Source organism: Gopherus flavomarginatus, chromosome 7, assembly GCF_025201925.1.
Source record: "Gopherus flavomarginatus isolate rGopFla2 chromosome 7, rGopFla2.mat.asm, whole genome shotgun sequence".
Classification (NCBI taxonomy): Eukaryota; Metazoa; Chordata; order Testudines; family Testudinidae; genus Gopherus; species Gopherus flavomarginatus.
In genome coordinates, this window is record NC_066623.1 from 16,670,637 (window position 1) to 16,692,229 (window position 21,593).

At 39.7% G+C, this 21,593-nt stretch overlaps 1 protein-coding gene across 2 annotated transcripts in view; it reads right to left on the minus strand.

Moving 5' to 3' along the window:
- The window catches only part of NR3C1 (nuclear receptor subfamily 3 group C member 1), a 163,370-nt gene that overhangs the window by 19,732 nt on the left and 122,045 nt on the right, over positions 1-21,593 (minus strand). For both annotated transcript variants that reach the window (XM_050962622.1, XM_050962621.1), the window contains exons 5-6: positions 6,171-6,449; positions 2,478-2,622 (exon numbers count right to left, since the gene is read on the minus strand). In XM_050962622.1, the coding sequence (XP_050818579.1) occupies positions 2,478-2,622; positions 6,171-6,449 (424 nt within the window). The remainder of the gene's footprint in view (positions 1-2,477; positions 2,623-6,170; positions 6,450-21,593) is intronic.

Below are 21,593 nucleotides of genomic sequence, written 5' to 3' on the forward strand. Positions count from 1 at the left end.
CTCCGTAGAAGAAATAGGTTTAAAAGGTGAGCTAAAAGGGATGGTCCCACTGAGATCCATCTAAAGTAGAGAGACGGCACAGAGCAGTGATCTATCAGCCTGGCAAGCAAGTTACAGAATGTCCTGTAACTTCTGAATATTTTGGCATTTTTCAGAAGAAACCAAATGGTGTCAGAAATACCACATATACATCAGTCATAAATTGGTTTTAATCAATTCTAAGGAATGGGCAGCAGCACACAGTTTCTTAAATCAGCCTCCCTGCTTGTGCTTTAGCTTTTCTATCAAACACAAGCAATCTCCTCCTGCTCAAGTTCACTAATCCACCAAGACTCAAACCCATCCGAAAGAGTTAAAGTTTTTTTTGAAAAAAGTATTTAAAATCTTACCTTCAGAAGAGTCCAACAATTCAGTGGAAAGCACTACTCCCAAAATGTTTTATTTAAAACTAAATACAAGAAGACAGTTTGACATCAATGCACAAAATTGAGCTTTCTATAGAAAAAAGGCTCCTCTACCCCTGTTATGCTACTTACCTAAAAAGAGAGGATGGGATTAGTGTCTGAAGGCACACAGTGCTAATCAAACACTATTGATCATAGTTACTATTAATCTATTAGATACCTACATGGTATTCCCTCACCACAATATCTAAGAAATGGTCCTATCACCCCTTACACAGGGGAAGATTCAGCTCATGTGGCAGAGGCAAGCAAGAACTTAATTAAATTCTTTAGTGGCAGAAACTTTTAACACTCAACTTATTAGGATAAACGGGTTCACTAATGTAAAAGAGAAGAATGGATATGTGTCAGAGCACTATGATGCCTTCCTAATACTTTCTGGCCTGGCCTTCAAACAGTATATTTTGGAAATTGTTTTGGTTTTGTGATTTATATCTCTTTATGCTTCTCTCTAGAACCATTAAGATGAAAATATTAATATACGTAAGTTTTTAAAACACATAAATATTACGTTAGATAAACTGATTTACTTGATTGACCAAATAATTTATCTTGAAGCCATGCTAATCTCTTGAGTAACTAATGTGTTTTATATCCTTTTTCCCCATTGACCTACCCAACTAGTTTTTTCGCTTTCCATAATTATGGACTTTCAGTGAATGACTTGATTTTTTACCCTCTTTTAAAAAAATTAAAACCAATGTGCCACACTTTATGAGACAGCTCATCTGTATTCAAACTAAACACTGAAAAAGCAAAAACGCAAATATCTTTAGACACATCAAGAAGCTGAAGTCTCATTTGAGTTTGAGTGGTGCAATAGTAGACTAGAAAACTTGTAGGAACTGTTACAAAGACAAAGTCTTTTGAAAGCATGTACCCACAGAACATATACATTTGTTTTGAAATAAAAGCTAGTGTGTACACCCAAATCTGATTTTAAAACCACAATTGCTGTTCTGCATTTTATCATCAAAATATCAAAAACCAAACAAGTTAGAACTAACTTAGAGTTAAAGTCTTATGTTATCTTTATATTATATACGGTATGAGCCCGATTCTCTTCTAGACCAATGTTATGTGCTAGTGTAACTCCACTGTCTGAACTGGATTTGCTCACAATTTACACAAAAACAGTTAGAAGAGAATAAAGCCCTATAAATGAAAGAGAAAAGAAGTCCAAATGCTCTAGCAAATTACTCAAAAAAATGCACAAAAAGAACCACCAATGTTTCCTGAAAATGGATAAAACTGGTTAGAAAAGAGCATTATCCTGGGCACATGATTTGTCTATAAACTGACTTTTTGCAATCTGCAGTTTTACAGTAGATTCCTATTAGAGAGTTCAAAATAGAACAGCTGTGGAATTACAAACAGCCGTCCATGGGCCTACTTGTACGATAAGGGTGACACAGAAACATGATTAGCTACACAAATTCTTTAAATTGTGTTCTGTAAAATTCTCCTTTTTTTAAATGGGTTCAAGTGAAGCAAACATTTTAACTATATACCAGCAACTAGATCAACAGTACCATAAATGCCACCAACTGATTTAACTGATCAGGTCAGTGACAATGATAGTATTATTGTTTAGCAGTTTATACCATTTGCCAGTCTTCTTTTTTCAACAAAGAACTTTAAGAGAAATATCCAGTTAGCACCATTTTTTCCTGACCCTTTGGAACTAATTATTGTAATGAATAATGCAGGTGCATCAACAAAATAGAATCCATCCATCAACCCACCCACCCTCACCCACACAGAAACAAACTTTCAGCTAGTTCTAAAAGATCATTACTTCAGTTGACTTATTTAAAAGCATACATATCATGTGCTAAAAGGAAACCGATTTGCAGGCAAAATGTCAGTACAGTGATTCTTTGCACAATTTTGTTACCTACTGACATACATTAGCAGGATTTATTTATTAAAAATACTCTTATGGCAGAAAAATGTTTCAGGGAGTTTAATACAGTTCTGGCATATGGGGAAAATGATTCATGCACTACTTACTCATTAATAATCAGATCTGGTGCAAAACACAGCAGGTTTCCATTTGACTGTTTATATGATCTCCATCCTAGAGCAAAAGCCATCAGGAACATCCATGAGTACTGAAGAAGGGTCATCTGGTCGTCCAAATGTAAATTTCGGAAACCTAAAAAATACAAAATATAACAGTGTAGGCAGTGAACAAGTCATGCTTAGGAACTGCTACTTTTCAAATCTATCAAACAAATAATCAGTACAAATATAGTGTTATTAATACACAGCAGTATTTTAAAATGTGTTTCATATTATTTTCTTTAGTTTTGGTGGTGCATGTAGACTTGAAGACATCAAAATTGTGTGTCGAACTGCAATGAACAGATATAATCAAGTACTTCTGTATTTTATGTTGTTAGTTGCTAAATAATCTGATTTAATTAAAAGTGCATCTGTATGCTGAGAAAGAACAGACTGCACTTGTGGTGGTAGGGAAGATGAGGATGGGAGATTAGAAAAACTAACAGTGTGTCTCTTACCTGCAAATTCTTGCTGTTCATCAAAGTAATATACAAAACTTCAGCATAATTTTAAAGTTACCAAGATTATATTCAGCTGCTTAGCATACAATTTAATGAATCCTTCATTAGCCTAAATTTTTTTTTTTGCCTATGCAGATGAAACAATGCCCACCCATTGGACCCAACTTAATGTGGTTATAGTCACAATCTCTTTGCCAGTCTTCAGACTTTGGAAGTCTTTAGCATAACTGAATTCTTGAGCTGGTTTGAATTTGTGGCCTTCCACAGCTTTAATTACACAGAATACAGAAATGCACTGAAAAGGATAAGTAGGAGAAAAGATAACATTTATACCTTACTTTTAAAAAATATTATATATTATTCCTGAGTACATATACACCCCTAACCTCCAGGTGATTGTTTCCTCCTGGAAGAGTGTGTGTCACTTGGAGATCTCTTGAAAAGTACTACAGAAATCAGAAGGGCGTATAATATTAAAAATTCAGAAAAAAATTTTCCCCATGTAACTGGAAATGAAGATGACTGAAAAATATCCTACAAATGATGACTAATTAAGTTAATTTATTTCCTCATAAGCAGACAAAACTAGTTCAACTATCTTGTGTAAATATTACAGTGACTTCAGACTGAAGTCCACTGGCTTTATTTTAAACTGTCTCTTATTCAACAGTAATTGTAAACAGTAGTCACAAATCATAGAATATGTACCATATTACTCATCATCACTAACTGCCTGTAACATTATAGCAATATACAGAATAAACATGGCCAACAAACATAATGAAGAAATGTGTTAGATCTTAAAATTGCTCCCCTGAGCAGATTTAAAATGTAGATAGCTTTAAATCTACAGTGGTAGCTCATGTCAAGCCCTGGCTGCTTTTAACAAGATTTTCTGCCACACTGAGTCCTTACCAAATTTAGATTCAAGTTGACTTTATTTAACGTCATCAGATACTTGACATCCCAAAAAGGTCACTTCAGTTCTATTTCCCTGAGATGTTTAAAATGATGATATCTGGTGAATTAATATGCCCAAATTATATAGCCTCTCAATCTGGTCTACTTCAAAATAAAGGCAGGCACCTCTGAAGGTAGGAAACTCCCCCTCCATATTGCTACTTTAAAGACATTAGTAATACTGTTTAGAACTCATTTCAAAACTACTCGGTCAAACCCCGAGGTCCTTACTCAAACACCGCTCGGGCAAAATTCCTCTGACGTAAAAACTTCAGGATACAGCTCATCTTATTTTCTGTACATTTGTTTAATCATTCTTTATTGTTAACTAATGATACTAGGGCTAACAAAATGATCTTTGTTCCTTATCAGTTCCAACTGCTTGCCTAGTTTATTTCCCACCTGAGGCAATAGTCCTCTGGACATCATAAACATTTCCACAGCAACTAACTGTGATAACCCAAATGGAGGACTACTATGATTTCTGCGGGGGTGCAAGAAAGCAAAGTAAACAAACACAATAAAATGAAAGACTGTTGTGAAGAAAAGCTGTAGTGATAGATTGATCAAGAAAAGAAAGATAAAAAGGCCTGGTATGATCAGAACAGTTACTAGTAGTAATAATATTATTATTAAATAATAGAGCAGTCTCTCAAGAAGTATCATCTTCTGTAAGATTAAGAGCTTGTCTACCTGAGGAAATTAACTAGAAGAGCTCCTCATGTGGACACACTAATTCAGAATAAAAAGTGTGCTTCCAAAGCTAAGTGTTTATCCTGGAATAAAGTCACTTTTTATCCCAGAATAGATAACGTAACAAAACTGCTGGGTGGATGCTAACACCTTTACTTCATTCAAATTATTTTCCCAGTGTACACAAGCCATAAGGGACATTTCAATCTCCCTATTCCAGAATAAATGTTTGAATCTAGTCTTTTCTTGCAACTCCAAATAGGTTTATTTTCAAAAAAAGGTGAGACAATCGTGTAAAATGAGAGGGCAAGTTACATTACATCTTTACTTATGTGTACATTGTACGTCACTCTTTAGATTTATTTATGGAAAAGGGTGGCTAATACCACTGCCACTGCCTAGAGCCAAACACAGCAGAAGCAGGTGTGACAGTTTTCCTGTTTATAGCTCTCCCAGATGCTCAACGGCATCACATTTCAGTCTGTCCGAGGACCATGCAATAGGATGCTATGCATGAATTTGAGAACTCATGTGAGCTGCCTGTTTCCTGATGTGAAAGAAAGCCAACACAAGCTGTAAATACAGCATCCTTACTGACTCTACAAATGGGAGGCATATTGGCAATTCTCCTTTAAAAGTCACATGTAACAGACCCAATTTTGTGGAAGCAGCTATGGTGCCTGAACAAAATGGAACATCAGGCTTTGCTCCTGGTCCTGGATTAGAGATGGCAATGACTGTTCCCATTAAGGTAGGAAGGATGGGCAGAGTGGAGGAACGTGAGGACAAAGTGGCTATGGAGACAATTCAGTTAAGGAGAAGGGGACCAGATGGGTTGCTCCCTGAATTATGCGAACCCTCTTGCTAAAAATTAATAATGAAGCACTACATTCGAAATTGCTGTGGAAACAGACCCAGGAACACTTCTCTTTTTCTGTGTTAAAGTTTTTTAAAAACTGTTCATGTGGTGTGTATATTTTATCACACTGGGACTGAAGAGTCCAACTTAATTTAACTTCAAATTGTAATCCAAAGAAATCAAAAAGAGATTCTGGATCCGTTTTATGTCTGTATTGTTGGTAGGTATTTGAAACATAGGACTGGTCTACACTAGGGGAGGGGATCGATCTAAGATACGCAATGTCAGCTACGTGAATAACGTAGCTGAAGTCAAAGTATCTTAGATCGAGTTACTTATCGTCCTCATGGCGCGGGATCGACGTCCGCAGTTCCCTCTGTCGACTCCGCTACCGCCGTTTGCGTTGATGGCGTTCCGGAGTCGACAGGAGCGCGTTCGGGGATCGATATATCGCGTCTAGATGAGACGCGATATATCAATTCCTGAGAAATCGATTGCTATCCGCCAATACGGCCAGTAGTGAAGACGTACCCATAATTTATCTAAGATATTAATCAATAAGATAGTTAGTCCAGAAAGGTATTGAAGGAAATGGTCAAAATAAAAGATAAAAGATTATAATTTGGGACAAAAACTCACATCTTTTACCAAATATCTCTGTATTACCTGGTATTGCCTTTGCCCATTTTACTGCAGCTACCACTTGCCGTCCTCCTAACATGTTGAGAGTTGACATTATACGCCATGTTGAGTCAGGCAGCGTACTGTCGTAGCCTGAATACAGAACCTCTGGCTCAATGACTTCCAGCAGGGAAACCAGGGTAGGGGTTAGCTGTGGCAAAGATGCAGGAACTATACTCTTGCTTACGGGACTTTCAGAAGCATCCCTGGCTGCTGTCACATTGGACTGCTGAATTCCTTTGATCTTCTTCTTCGTTTTTCGAGCTAGGGAAGATTTTAGAAATTACATATAAATTAAGTAAAATAAGGAATCTACACAGTACAAAAAATATAAGACAGGAAGTGCAGCTCACATAGGGAATGTACCTTTTTCTTTGGATTAGTCATTGGCAACTTTTAAAATATTTTTTCATAGGTTTTTGTAAGAATTTGCATCAATGAAAGCTAAATCCCTGTTGTAAACTGATTTATATCAGAGATGTCTAAGAAACGAGAAGTCACGTTAATGTATCAGAGATGCAGAACAAGGAAGACAGACTAATGTGGGGTCTGCAAACCTATTGGGTGTGACCACTGGATTTCAGTGAGACTTCTCATCGTACTGAGCCCACTTAGTACTAACTGTTTGCAGGATTGGGCACTTTATGCTGAATATATGAACTATAGAAAACACACAGAAGAAAGGAAAACTGTATTTTAGAAACAGGATGCTTCTGAATACTCAGAGCCAGGGAAAACATTTTTGGGGGATGACACTGGGCAAGAGAGGAGAATTTTCTCTGGCAATCCTCCTGCAAACAAATTATTGCTGCAGTAATTAAACAGTACATAAAATTCATATGATATACCAGATAAAAACAGCATAAGCATCACATTGACAGAGATGTCAGCTCTGAAATAGAAAGACTATTTATTAGTGTATCACAAGTAACTGAGTCTCCTGCTTCCCTTTTGACTCCCCAGAATGCAGACTGCCAACCATATAGATTATTTAGTACATTTTTTGCAGTACAGGAAATGAAGTGACAGACAATTCTCTTCTGAAGTCTACATCTTGGTCCATACAGGAGTCCCATAGATACACCAACAGCACATAATAATGCCACTTGTGTAACTTCTAAGAGAGGGAGGGACATAATTTCTGTCCTCTTATAATTTGACTCACCACCACTGCAGAGTAACATAAAATACAACACAGATATAATGAGAGACGGTTGTTTTCTCATTTGTGTCCGTTCCATTGTCCAGATGATTATGAATTGTGGATTATCACAGAAATTGCCTCAATTACCATTTTGAAAGCGTACAACGATACAAAAAGAAGTCACAAGCGCAAGTCTGATCTGCCATGAATGGCAAATGAACACATAATACAGAGCCTGCCTAGTTATTCAAAAACCTCAGTTTTAAATTTAGTAATTTTTCAATTATTTTATTTCTACCCACGCTGTAGGTAACATAAATTTGCCAAGGACAGACAAGTTACTTGCACTGAATATTGGAAGTAAATTGATATTACTTTTAAAAACATTACATTACCATACTAAATGTCTACAGAACGAAACTTAAGGATATGTGATATGAGTGGATAATTTTATTATGTCTCCATGCCAACCAGTGCCTTGATTATAACTAATGCATTATTAGAAAATATATCAGACAACAGTTCTTCTTCTCTCCTGCTGATAATAGCTCACCTTAGCTGATCACTCTCCTTATAGTATGTATGGTAGCACCCATTGTTTCATGTTCTCTTTGTATATAATTATCTTCCTACTGTATTTTCCACTACATGCATCCGATGAAGTGGGGCTGTAGTCCACAAAAGCTTATGCTCAAATGAATGTGTTAGTCTCTAAGGTGCCATAAATACTCCTGTTCTTTTTGCAGATACAGACTAACATGGCTGCTACTCTGAAACTTCAGCTACGTGAATAATGTACTTAGATCAGTAAAAGCAGCAAAGAATCCTGTGGCACCTTATAGACTAACAGACCTAAGCGTTCTGCACGACTTAGGTTGTGAGGCAAGCGATGTTGTTGTTCCACGATTTCTGCCTGTGCACGCCGGCAGAAGCATTCAATGTATAGGTCCAGATTGTTATTTCGACCCTCAGGAGGAGTCCATGTGGAGTTCTTCTTCTTGTGCTGTTGGTGGGAGGGCACCTGTGTATCAGTGCACTGTTCAGTGTTGTCCTGGAAGTATTCTTTGAGTCGGAGACGGCGAAAGTAGGCTTCCAGATCGCCACAGAACTGTATCATGTTGGTGGGGGTGGCAGGGCAGAAAGAGAGTCCCCGAGACAGGACAGACTTTTCTTCTGGGCTGAGTGTGTAGTTGGATAAATTGACGATATTGCTGGGTGGGTTAGGGGTACCATGGTTGTGGCCCCATGTGGCAGGTAGGAGTTTAGACAGCTTACAGTCCTTTTTCCTTTGTAGAGAGGTGAAGTGAGTAATGTAGATCTCCTGTCTTATTCTAGTGAAGTTTGTATAGAAGTTTGGTTATTAATGAGAGTCTCCAGGTTGGAGAGCTCTTTTTTGATGTTTTTCTGTTTGCTGTATAGGATGCTGATCAGGTGGTTCCTCAGTTTTTTTGATAGAGTATGGCATAATCTCTCACTGTGGTCTGTGTAGTATGTAGATAGCAGTGGATTTTTTACCTTTAGTCCATTTGGTATGATGTCCATCCGTTTGCATTTGGAAAGGAAGATGATATCTGTCTGTATTTGTGCAAGTTTCTTCATGAGGTTGATGGATTTCCACTCCATATGGCTAAATGCAGTGCCTTGCATGGTGTCAATTATCAGAGGGGTACCCGTGTTAGTCTGGATCTGTAAAAGCAGCAAAGAATCCTGTGGCACCTTATAGACTAACAGACGTTTTGGAGCATGAGCTTTCGTGGGTGAATACCCACTTCTTCAGACGCATGTGGTGGAAATTTCCAGGGGCAGTATATATATGCTAGCAAACAAGCTAGAGATAACGAGGTCAGTTCAATCAGGGAGGATGAGGCCCTGTTCTAGCAGTTGAGGTGTGAAAACCAAGAGAGGAGAAACTGGTTCTGTAGTTGGCAAGCCATTCACAGTCTTTGTTCAATCCTGAGCTGATGGTGTCAAATTTGCAGATGAACTGAAGCTCAGCAGTTTCTCTTTGAAGTCTGGTCCTGAAGTTTTTTTTGCTGCAGGATGGCCACCTTAAGGTCTGCAATAGTGTGGCCAAGGAGGTTGAAGTGCTCCCCTACAGGTTTTTGTATATTGCCATTCCTAATGTCTGATTTGTGTCCATTTATCCTTTTCCGTAGAGACTGTCCAGTTTGGCCAATGTACATAGCAGAGGGGCATTGCTGGCATATGATGGCGTATATTACATTGGTGGATGTTCAGGTGAATGAACTAGTGATGGTGTGGCTGATCTGGTTAGGTCCTGTGATGGTGTCGCTGGTGTAGATATGTGGGCAGAGTTGGCATCGAGGTTTGTTGCATGGATTGGTTCCTGAGCTAGAGTTATTATGGTGCGGTGTGCTGTTACTGGTGAGAATATGTTTCAGGTTGGCAGGTTGTCTGTGGGCAAGGACTGGCCTGCCACCCAAGGCCTGTGAAAGTGTGGGATCATTGTCCAGGATGGGTTGTAGATCCTTGATGATGCGTTGGAGGGGTTTTAGCTGGGGGCTGTATGTGATGGCCAGTGGAGTCCTGTTGGTTTATTTCTTGGGTTTGTCTTGCAGTAGGAGGCTTCTGGGTACACGCCTGGCTCTGTTGATCTGTTTCCTTATTTCCTCGTGCGGGTATTGTAGTTTTGAGAATGCTTGGTGGAGATTTTGTAGGTGTTGGTCTCTGTCTGAGGGATTAGAGCAGATGCGGTTGTACCTCAGTGCTTGGCTGTAGACAATGGATCGTGTGATGTGTCCGGGATGGAAGCTGGAGGCATGAAGGTAGGCATAGCGGTCGGTAGGTTTTCGATATAGGGTGGTGTTAATGTGACCATCACTTATTTGCACCGTGGTGTCAAGAAAGTGGACCTCCCATGTAGATTGGTCCAGGCTGAGGTTGATGGTGGGGTGGAAGCTGTTGAAATCGTGGTGGAATTTTTCCAGAGTCTCCTTCCCATGGGTCCAGATGATGAAGATGTCATCAATGTAGCGTAGGTAGAGAAGGGGCGTGAGTGGACGAGAGCTGAGGAAGCATTGTTCCAGGTCGGCCATAAAGATATTGGCATATTGTGGGGCCATGCGGGTGCCCATAGCAGTGCCACTGATCTGGAGATATATATTGTCATCAAATTTGAAATAGTTGTGTGTACGTATAAAGGCACAGAGTTCAGCAGCCAGTTGTGCTGTGGCATCGTCAGGGATAGTGTTCCTGATAGCTTGTATTCCATCTGTGTGTGGGATGTTTGTGTAGAGAGCCTCTACATCCATGGTGGCTAGGATGGTGTTTTCTGGGAGGTGACCAATGCATTGTAGTTTTCTCAGGAAATCAGTGGTGTCACGGAGATAGCTGGGAGTGCTGGTGGCATAGGGTCTGAGTAGAGAGTCCATATATCCAGAGAGTCCTTCAGTGAGAGTGCCAATGCCCGAGATGATGGGGCGTCCAGGATTTCCGGGTTTGTGGATCTTGGGTAGTAGATAGAATAACCCTGGTCGGGGCTCTTGGGGTATGTTGATTTCTTCTGGTGTTAGTGTGGGGAGTGTCCTGAGTAGATGCTGTAGTTTCTTAGTGTATTCCTCGTGGGATCTGAGGGAAGTGGCCTGTAGAATTTGGTATTGGAGAGTTGTCTGGCGGCCTCCTTTTGGTAGTCAGACCTGTTCATGATGACAATGGCACCTCCTTTATCAGCCTCTTTGATGACACATCACACGATCCATTGTCTACAGCCAAGCACTGAGGTACAACCGCATCTGCTCTAATCCCTCAGACAGAGACCAACACCTACAAAATCTCCACCAAGCATTCTCAACACTACAATACCCGCACGAGGAAATAAGGAAACAGATCAACAGAGCCAGACGTGTACCCAGAAGCCTCCTACTGTAAGACAAACCCAAGAAATAAACCAACAGGACTCCACTGGCCATCACATACAGCCCCCAGCTAAAACCCCTCCAACGCATCATCAAGGATCTACAACCCATCCTGGACAATGATCCCACACTTTCACAGGCCTTGGGTGGCAGGCCAGTCCTTGCCTACAGACAACCTGCCAACCTGAAACATATTCTCACCAGTAACAGCACACCGCACCATAATAACTCTAGCTCAGGAACCAATCCATGCAACAAACCTCGATGCCAACTCTGCCCACATATCTACACCAGCAACATCATCACAGGACCTAACCAGATCAGCCACACCATCACTAGTTCATTCACCTGAACATCCACCAATGTAATATACGCCATCATATGCCAGCAATGCCCCTCTGCTATGTACATTGGCCAAACTGGACAGTCTCTACGGAAAAGGATAAATGGACACAAATCAGACATTAGGAATGGCAATATACAAAAACCTGTAGGGGAGCACTTCAACCTCCCTGGTCACACTATTGCAGACCTTAAGGTGGCCATCCTGCAGCAAAAAAACTTCAGGACCAGACTTCAAAGAGAAACTGCTGAGCTTCAGTTCATCTGCAAATTTGACACCATCAGCTCAGGACTGAACAAAGACTGTGAATGGCTTGCCAACTACAGAACCAGTTTCTCCTCTCTTGGTTTTCACACCTCAACTGCTAGAACAGGGCCTCATCCTCCCTGATTGAACTGACCTCGTTATCTCTAGCTTGCTTGCTAGCATATATATACTGCCCCTGGAAATTTCCACCACATGCATCTGAAGAAGTGGGTATTCACCCACGAAAGCTCATGCTCCAAAACGTCTGTTAGTCTATAAGGTGCCACAGGATTCTTTGCTGCTTTTACAGATCCAGACTAACACGGCTACCCCTCTGGTACTTAGATCACTTACTGTGGTGTCTTCACTGCCATAAGTTGATGGCTGACACTCTCCTGTTGACTCCGCCTGTGCCTCTCGCCCTGGTGGAGTACTGGAGACGAGAGAGCACTCGGCGGTCGATTTATCATGTCTGGATGCGATAAATTGACCCCCACTGAATCGATCATTGCCTGTCGATCCAGCGGGTAATGTAGACAAGCCCAGAGTCACTCGTTCTCTCATTTATAACTTGGTTATCTGATGCATTGTTTTTCCTAGTGTGTCATGGACATTCTCATCAATACACAGTATTATTCATGTCAAGTTTTTAATGCTAGTTTTTGTGAGTTTTTAAGGGAAATATTACATTAATCTTTTACAATCAAGAAAGTATTTTTTTTCTCCCAACTCTTCAATATCTCACAAATGGTTTAACAGATTTTATTCAATTTCTCCCAAAAAAATAAAAATGCATTTTTCATCTTTTCATCTGACATCAAGCACGGCACACTTCCAGTGTACAGATATTTGTGTTAAGCAAGAGTAATAGTAGGCATTAATATTCATAAATAACTTCATAAAAAAACAGGAGATGGGGAGGAGAAAATAATGGAAATCAATTTTGCAAACTTAGCTATGGGTAATCCCAAAAAGATGTTTTAATTATTTTTTATTTAGAATAGTTTTAGAAATTACTACATTACAATTTTCAACCATTTTATCACAGCTTAATCCTAAAGAAAATTACACACAAAAACTACATTGAAAGAATGTTATTAAGGTTGCATGTTCAAGTTAGGAGATACCACAATTAAAGGTTCCATATACCACCTTAATTTTCTGCTCATATCCTCTTCCCTGCACATTATGATACAGTCTTTACTTACATGATTACATACTATTTTTTTCATTGGACCCTTGCCTCATTTAGTGCACAGGCTGAACTTTGCTGAGCCAGTCCCAAGTTCCCCACACCTGCCCCAATTCCCTGTCCCCAATGTCCTTGTCCAGACAGTTTCAGTTCTCCCCTCCTGACCACTTGTTTGATTCCACCCCACTGCCCAGCTGTTTCCCTTTCCAGGTTCCTCATCTAATCTTAGAGCCATATCCCCTCTCTCCCTCAGCTCCTTTTCCCAATCTCCCCCTGCCTTCCAGGCTCCTTGTCCCACTTTTTCTTTGTGAAGCCACTACCAGTTCTCCCCCAGTTCCTTGTCTGATGTCTACCCTTTCTCAAACTCTATTCCCCACCCACTAGTTCTTAGTCTCAGTCTCTTTGCCCTAGCCCCTCCTCCTCTCAGCTCTCAGTCCCAGTTTCTCTCTTCCCTGCTCCCCAATCTCACCAGACTCCATGTCTCAATCTATTCCTTCCCCCTGCCCCTCTCCCACAGTCTGGCTTTTATTTCTTCATTAACTGAATTAAAGAACGTCCTTCTCCATGATACCTGGGTACCAGGAGGGAGTCAGTGAGAGCTCAGGAAAGAGAGAGAGGCTCCCTGTTCTCAGTTCCAGTGTCTGGTTCTACCCAGATCCAAACCAGCTGGGAGCAGCCATAAGAGGAAAAGTCTGGATTTGCCCCGTAACGCTGGTCTGGAGCATCCACATGCACAGTCCCATTATATGGAAGAGCTGGGGAGATGGAAGAGGGGGCATGCAGAATCTGGTCGGCACTAACAGAGGCTCATGTATGCTCAGAGAAGACAGTCTTCAGAGATTTAACTGTTAAAATGGAACATCTCTATGACGTATGTGCAAACTGTGACTTTTTCAAAGGCTTACAACTTGCCCAAATCTGGGCATATTTTCACAGTGATGACAAAAGGCACATCCTTGACACAAAGGCCACTCACTTTCCAAGTTTCAAGCCCCTATTCCAGACGGCATAACAGATGTTAAAAGAAAGGGACTTAAGAACTTTTTAATACGAGCAAAACAGCATATTTTTCCTAGCCTCATTCTCATAAATGACTAAAATATTTTGGCTTAATTTTTTTCACAAATATTCAGTGCAAGGCAGGCACTTGTCATGGAAAATTTCAGCCTAAACGGTGAAAGTTTGGCAAAGCAATAAGCAACTCAAAACAGGATCTTTTATAGTGGAAAGTGTCAAGCAATCTGCCTATAACAACATGCAAATATTACCCATGAAAAAGAGGAATGTTGAGGTAATTTTTACAGTACCCTGTTTTTAAACATGTATTTTCTGTAAGACATAGTATAGGGTTTCTCAAATGTTTACACAGACATGTCTTCATATAGATATTGTTTGATGGACCAATTGCTCTCTTGTTCACAAACTCCACAACATCACTGTGACAACTACAGAGGTTTCCCAAGTATTAGAGTCTCTTTTCCGTTTACAACTATTAAAACTGATTTGTTTCCAAAGACTTTTACTGTCTCTGCTGTTTAAGAGGATTGTGTTTAAGAAGATTAGAGTGACTGACTCCAATACGACTCTTTGTAAATGTTGCCCCAATCAGTAGGGGGTTTCTGTTCAGTCATATTAAAGATCTGGAATGAAAAAATATTTTCTCTAGATGTTCTCCTGTCGTAGAATACCATACCTTTACTAGTGCCTAATCTCAAGAGGTACTCAGTTCCCAACATTCTCATTACTTTAAATGGCATTTGTAGGTGTTCAGCATCTCTCAAGATTAAGCCTGCAGCTATAGCCTGAAACCAGATTTGATATATAATGTTCCCATTTGGTTAGTAACATCAGAACTTTACATTAGAGCAGAATTTGGTAAACAGGAATAGTTATCACTGACTTACTTCCCACAAGCTACAGTTGCTTACACTGGCACAGATTATGGCACAAACAAAGTGGATAAAGATGATGGTCTGAGGTTAATACTTAATCTCAGGTCTAAATTAATTAACAAATTACCTATTTTATAAGTTTAAAAATTACTGTCTCAGTAGCTGACATTAATGAAACAATTTTGCCTTCCTGGAATTTTCTAAACACAATATCATACATTATGCATACACAAATGTTTTCTTTCACATACTGTACTTTTTACTTGTTTGATCGCTAAATCTGAATAAACATTTGTGACACTAGCAAAAACAAAATCAACAGCAATAAAACTGAAAGTGAAAGAAAAGGAAAAATCTGCAGGCTGAGCTTTACATCCCGTATGCTCAGACCTAAACACTTTTTAAATTAAAAATACAAAACCAAACCAATATATAACAAAATAAAAAGTCTACCCAAATCAGAGACAAGGAATATCCATCACTAGTACAACATGGGAACTATGGCCTAAATTTTCTGGACACATTCTAGTGATTCCATTTCTGGGATTCCAACTTGAGACACCATAAAGTGGCCTGATACTTATGGAATGCTGAGCACTTGTCCTCTTAAAAAAAAAAAAAACAACTGAGCTTCTTTAAAATGTGTTTGCAGTTGGGTGCCCAGAAAGAGAGGCAACCACCACTCCACCCTCTCTCCCCACTAGCCATTTTTGAAAATATTAATTGAATATTCAAGTTTTTGAAAGGAAAATGAGACAATTTTCCATAGCATTCACTCAGGGCACTGGAAATGTCACTTTTTTTAAAGTTTTTGAACTTGAAAAAAAAAAGATATAAATAATGCTACAGCTGTCAAGAGGAAACCAACTGGTGAGACGAAACAAGGGTGCCCAAGAGAAACCTTAAGAACCATCCTTCGCAGGGAGGGCAGAATAGAACATATTATCTCAGTGCCACAGAGCAGATGGACGCGGCAGTCAATGACAAAGAGGGATTCAAGAATGTAGTTACTGCCATGTGTCAACACAGGTGTGAGAAGAATGTAAATAATAATGTCATGCCTACAGGATAATTTATTAAACCCAGCAGAATTTATCATTTTTTAAAGCAATGCCCCCCAATATTTGAAATCTGCTGGATCACTTAAGTCTTCAAAATTTAGTTGTCTTGTCCGAGATGTTTATTTCCCTTCCTTTTACACACAATTTTCCCATAATTTTCCATTTATTCTGATAACCTACCTTTCTAGTAAGTTGTAAAAACACATTTTCTATAATGTTTATAGCTGGTTGCGACAAGAAAATTGAAGTCCAAAATTCCAGGTGGTGTACAAAAATGCACCCGCAAAAACTTTCCCCTGGCCTTTTTAACAAGCAAATAAGGTCAAATTTGCACTCAATATAGGAGTCTTGCTGAAAAGTTGGCCCTTGATATTCAGGGCTTAAATTATCACAGTGGGATGGAATTACATTAGAAAGAGAAAAAAAATAACCTGTAAGTGCAAGAAACTGCACCTTATTAAAGGATATATCAGCTATAAACTGACTATATTTGATCTTAGCTAAAAAGAGGAGATGATATTTAGATGTTTATTTTGATTAATTTTGCTGTGTTTTTAAAAATACTGTTTAAGTATTTTTCTCATCTGGAATGGTCTAAGCAGGGATCTTCTGAGGGAACAAAAGGTTTGCCGTTCACTTTTAAGATAAATTATTAATTTATGTTTTTCAGAAGAAATGCTTAACAATAAACATAGTGGTAGTCTGGGATAAACATCTTTACCGACATAGCACAGCTAGTCAGCTAATTTAAATTTGAAATCAACAGCTGCTCTTATTTTAGCTCAATTTGCCACTAACACTCATTCTGGCATGGACAAAGCATGTAGGAAGGATTACAACCATCAGAGAACATTTTTGTTCAGTAGGAAAAATAAACACAATGAAAATGAAAACTATGAAACTTCAGTGAGGAGTCAAACAGCAAGATTTTCTATCTATTGCATCACATACGTCTAATATTTTCTCCTTCGGTTTTAAAGATCTGTTTGTATTCTAAAAAGCCTTTAGCTCTGTTCAGCCAATCAGTTTACTCAACTCCTTAAATATAATGAACCCTAGAATAAGAGTAGTCATTTTTCCATGATACTTTTTGGGGAAAATTATCAATTAAATTCAGCAAAATTCAGCAGCATCACTGTTTTTACTCAATCACCTTTGTACATCCACACTTTTTCTGCATTAAGATTTTGTTCACTCATTAGGATAGCAGTCAGGTATGTAGAAGTGTGCTTCAAAACGTGAAAGTGCATTTTTACTCTGTTGATGTCTGATGCACCATCAGATGGCAATGTGGCTTCCCAGGCTTGTTCTCTTTGAGTCATTCCCTAGTAAATGTGGTCAGTTTAAAATAATGGCATCCCCCACCCCCTAACTGCCAGCCCAGCAAATTTACCCTGAAATCTGGAGGTCAAACTCCTAAATATACATCAGTTGCTCCTGTCTTTGATGAGGTTGCACACATAACTGAAGGTTTGATTTTGAACATTGAATCAGAATGCAGGGTAACAATTCTGTTGATGAATTGTGAGATAGCAGCACAGCTATGATAGAGGTTTTGTTCTAACACAAGTCAAAAAAATGTATTCTCAATACAAAGGTGAGCAGATAAGACTTTACGAAAGAACAGGAATCACCTCTCAAATAAGAAGGTGTCATTTACACAGTCACTTTTAAGAGTAAGCCTCACTTCCACAAGCATTCAAACAAGCAGTTTTAATCCTTGCACTTCAAGAAGATTACAAACTGCCAAGAGAAACCTACAAATGATACTGCTTTGTATTTGGCTGCCATGCTCTTTCTGTACTGGAAATAAATGTATCATAGACTTTGTGGTCTTATGCCAGATTGCTAGTTTTCCAAAGGCATGTATCTCATTGTTTTCTTGTATCCCCCCCGTAAGTCTGTATGTATCTGATGTCTCTCGTGTTAGACTGTAAGATCTTTGGGGCAGGGTCAGTTTTTGTTAGGGTGACCAGATGTCCCGATTCTATAGGGACAATCCTAATATTTGGAGCTTTGTCTTATATAAATGCCTATTACCCCACACCCTGTTCCGATTTTTCAGTTGCTCTCTGGCCACCATAGTCTTTGTGTTCTGTGTCTGTACAACAGGGTGCTGATCCATGACTGGGGCAGGCACCACAAATAATAAAAGTAATAAATAAATAAATAAATAAATAAATAACATTACAAAAAACTACATTAAAAAAAATTAGGTTTGCAAAATCAAGAACTGAAAAGTTAAGCAATCCCAGAATTAATGTTGGTGGTGCTCTTATTTCAGGTGCCTAGCCCTGGCATGGCCCGCAGCAGCCTAGAACTACAATTGCAGGGAAGTCCTGCTCAGCCCCAGGCTGAATCATACTTAGTGTGGATGAAATCTTCAGGGAATTTCACTGCTAAAATCTAAGAAGTCTACTGTGATTATTCAAAGGCCTATAACTTGGCCAAATTTTGGGTAGATCTTTTAGTTAAAGCACATCTATGACACAAAAGCTGCCACCATCTCTAAACTGTATTTCAAGTCTCTATAGCAAAGTGTGGAGCTGCTAGAGCTTTTCAAAGAAAAGGTTGTCAGAATTTCTTAATATGGGCAAAACAACATTAAAAAATAAATTCAGCATGAGGCAGCCACTTGGCAAAGAAAATTTAAGCCCAATTTGTTAAAATCTGGCAAAAGTCATAAGCATCTGAAAAAAAAAATAATAATGAAGAAGTGTAATAGGTTGTGCTACTGTCCCCACGTATATTCTTAAAGGTGGTAATGTTAGCAAAACCTACAATTAACGCTGCCCAACACTTCTTAATATAAACCCCTATTTTCAGCAGCTTATAACTGTGGGTCAAATCTTTTTTCCTAATGATGGCAAAAATCCCCACCGACTTCAACAGGGCCAGGACTCCTGTTTATAGATAACTAGAGAAAATACACAAACACCCACTAAAATATGTGAGCTTTTACTGTGTAACATCAAGGTGTGAAACTATAAAAACCATGGAAATGTACAGCTGAAAGGTAGAGGTTATTTATATTTAGTCCAGTGCCCTGTGCTGAAGCAGGACCAAAGAAACCTAGACTATCCCTGACTGTCAAGCTTGTCCTTAAAAACCACCAATGAGGGGATTCCACAACCTACCTTGGAAGCTATTCAAGAGCTTAACTACCCTTACAGCTAGGAAGTTTTCCCCAATATCTAACCAAATCTCCCCTTGCTGCAGATTAAGCCCATTACTCTTTGTCCTATCTTCAGTGAACATGGAGACAATTGATCACCATCCTCTTTATAAAAACTCTTAACATATCTGAAAACTGTTACCAGGGCCTGCCTCAGCCTCTTTTTCGCAAGACTAAACATATGCAGTTTTTTTTAACTTATCTTGTAGAAGTTTTAGAAAAGTTTATATCATTGGTGATTATTCTCCTCTTGACTCTCTCCAGTTTGGCTACATCTTATTTAAAGCGTGACTATCAAAACTGTACCAAAACTGGACACAATACTCCAGCTGAGGCCTTGCCAGTGTCAAGGAGAGCAGGAAAATTATCTCCTGTGTCTTATATATGACATTTCTAAGTGATATTAGCCTTTTTAGCAACTGCATCACATTGTTTGATCATGTTCAATATGTGATCAACTATAACTCCCAGATTCTTTACTGCAGTACTACTACCTAGCCACTTATCCCTCATTTTGTAGGTGTGATTTTTCCTTCTTAAGTGTTGTACTTTGTATTTCTCTTTACCGAATTTCACCTTGTTGATTTCAGAACAATTCTCCAATTTATCAAGGTCATTTTGAATTTTAATCCTGTCTTCCAAAGTGCTTGCCACCCCGCTCAGCTTGGTGTCAGTTGAAAATATATATGCACATTTTTGTCCCATTATCCAGGTCTTTAATGAAAATATTGAACAGTACCAGACTTAGGACATATCCCTGTAGGACACCAGTAGATACATGCTCCCAGTGCAACAATGAACCATACCTAATCTATGTACACTTTTTCAACCAGTTGTGCACCCTCTTATAGTAATTTCATCTAGACCATATTTCCCTGGTTTGCTTAGGAGAACGACTTGGGGGACTCAACTGTAAATCTTACTCAAAATCAAGATATATCATGTCTACTGTTTCCCCATATCCACTACACCAGTAATCCTGTCAAAGATGCAAATCCAGGCTTTCAAGAAACTTTCCCATAAAGACTGTCCCCTATACTGCTTGGCTTTTCTGCTGTTTTATTTATTTGGAATCTTCCTCTTTTTTTTTTTCCCCCTTTCGCTCTTCAATTTCAGTTCTCTGTTCGAACTTCTTCACTCATTTCTACCTTCTCTTTTCTTTACCAATAAAGTTCTGGGTAACTCTTCAGCCCTGTCGTGGTAAAGCCTTTGCAAAAAGCTAGTGGGGGAAGTCATGATTAAGGCTACGTTCAGTCATGGGTATTTTTAGTAAAAGTCATGGACACGTCACAGGCAATGAACAAAAATTCACGGCCTGTACGACATGACTTGTACTATATATACCCCAACTAAAACTTGGGCTGGGGGACCACGGGTGCTCTGAGATGGGTGATCGGGGTGTTGCGGGGAGGTCCTGGGATGCTGCAGGTGCTTGCAGGGTGGCCCGCAACACCCGCTGGTGTCGGGGGGAAGAGGGGAGGGCGGTGGAGCATGGCCCAGGAGCACCGCTAATGCTTGGGGGGGGGGGGGAGTCAGGCAGGGGCATGGCCCAGGACTCCTGCTGGTGCAGGGGGGGGGAGGGGCAGAAGGGCTACCCAGCTCTGCGTGTCCCTGCAGCTTCTAGGGGGTGGGAAGGCCAAGTGGGCTCCCAGTGCTGCCCTCGTCACAAGCTTTGGCTCTGCAGCTCCCATTGGCTGGGAACCCCTTTGGGAGATGCAGGGACATAGTAGCCACTTTCAGGGAGTCCGTTCCCCTCTCCACGCCCGAGATTAGCACCGCCCCCCTCAACCCCCTGCTCCAGCCCGGAGCCCCCTTCCACACTCAAACTGCATCAGCATCAGCAGCTGCAGAAGTCACAGAGGTCACGGAAAGTCACAGATCCGTGACCTCTGTGACAGACACACAGCCTTAGTCATGATCACAGAGGAAGAGACAATCCCTAAGGCAAATGGATCCAGTCATCATGGGGGGATTTGAATATGAGGACAGAGAGATTCACATGAACAGTTTTCAACAGGAAACCAGTGCAGAAAAGAGAACTGAGAGATGGATGTATCTATTGTAAAAATTTAGAGCTGTGTGTCTTAATTCCACTGAAACTTCTACCTGTATTGTTTCAATAGCTCTCCCAAAGGTTTTACACAGATGCTGAACAACAGGGAGATGACTGAGCCTAAACAGGACTTGAATGCACCAGAAACCCTTCATGTAGTTCTTTACATGCTTCTCACTACAAATCCATCAGTCTCATGTAATTTAAAAAATGCTATCATTATCTTCCTGCAAATAATTCCTTTAACATCTCTATACATGACATCCCTACAGGCTAGTGGAATGTTTTGTCAGATTTCTTTTCTTCTGCCTAAGTCTTTAAGTCATACTGAACATCACTTCCTGCTAATAAATGCAATTTAAAAATGAACTGGAAAGTTTTACTTTAAAGGTTAACAAAAACCAAAAACAGATTGTGTGCTCACACA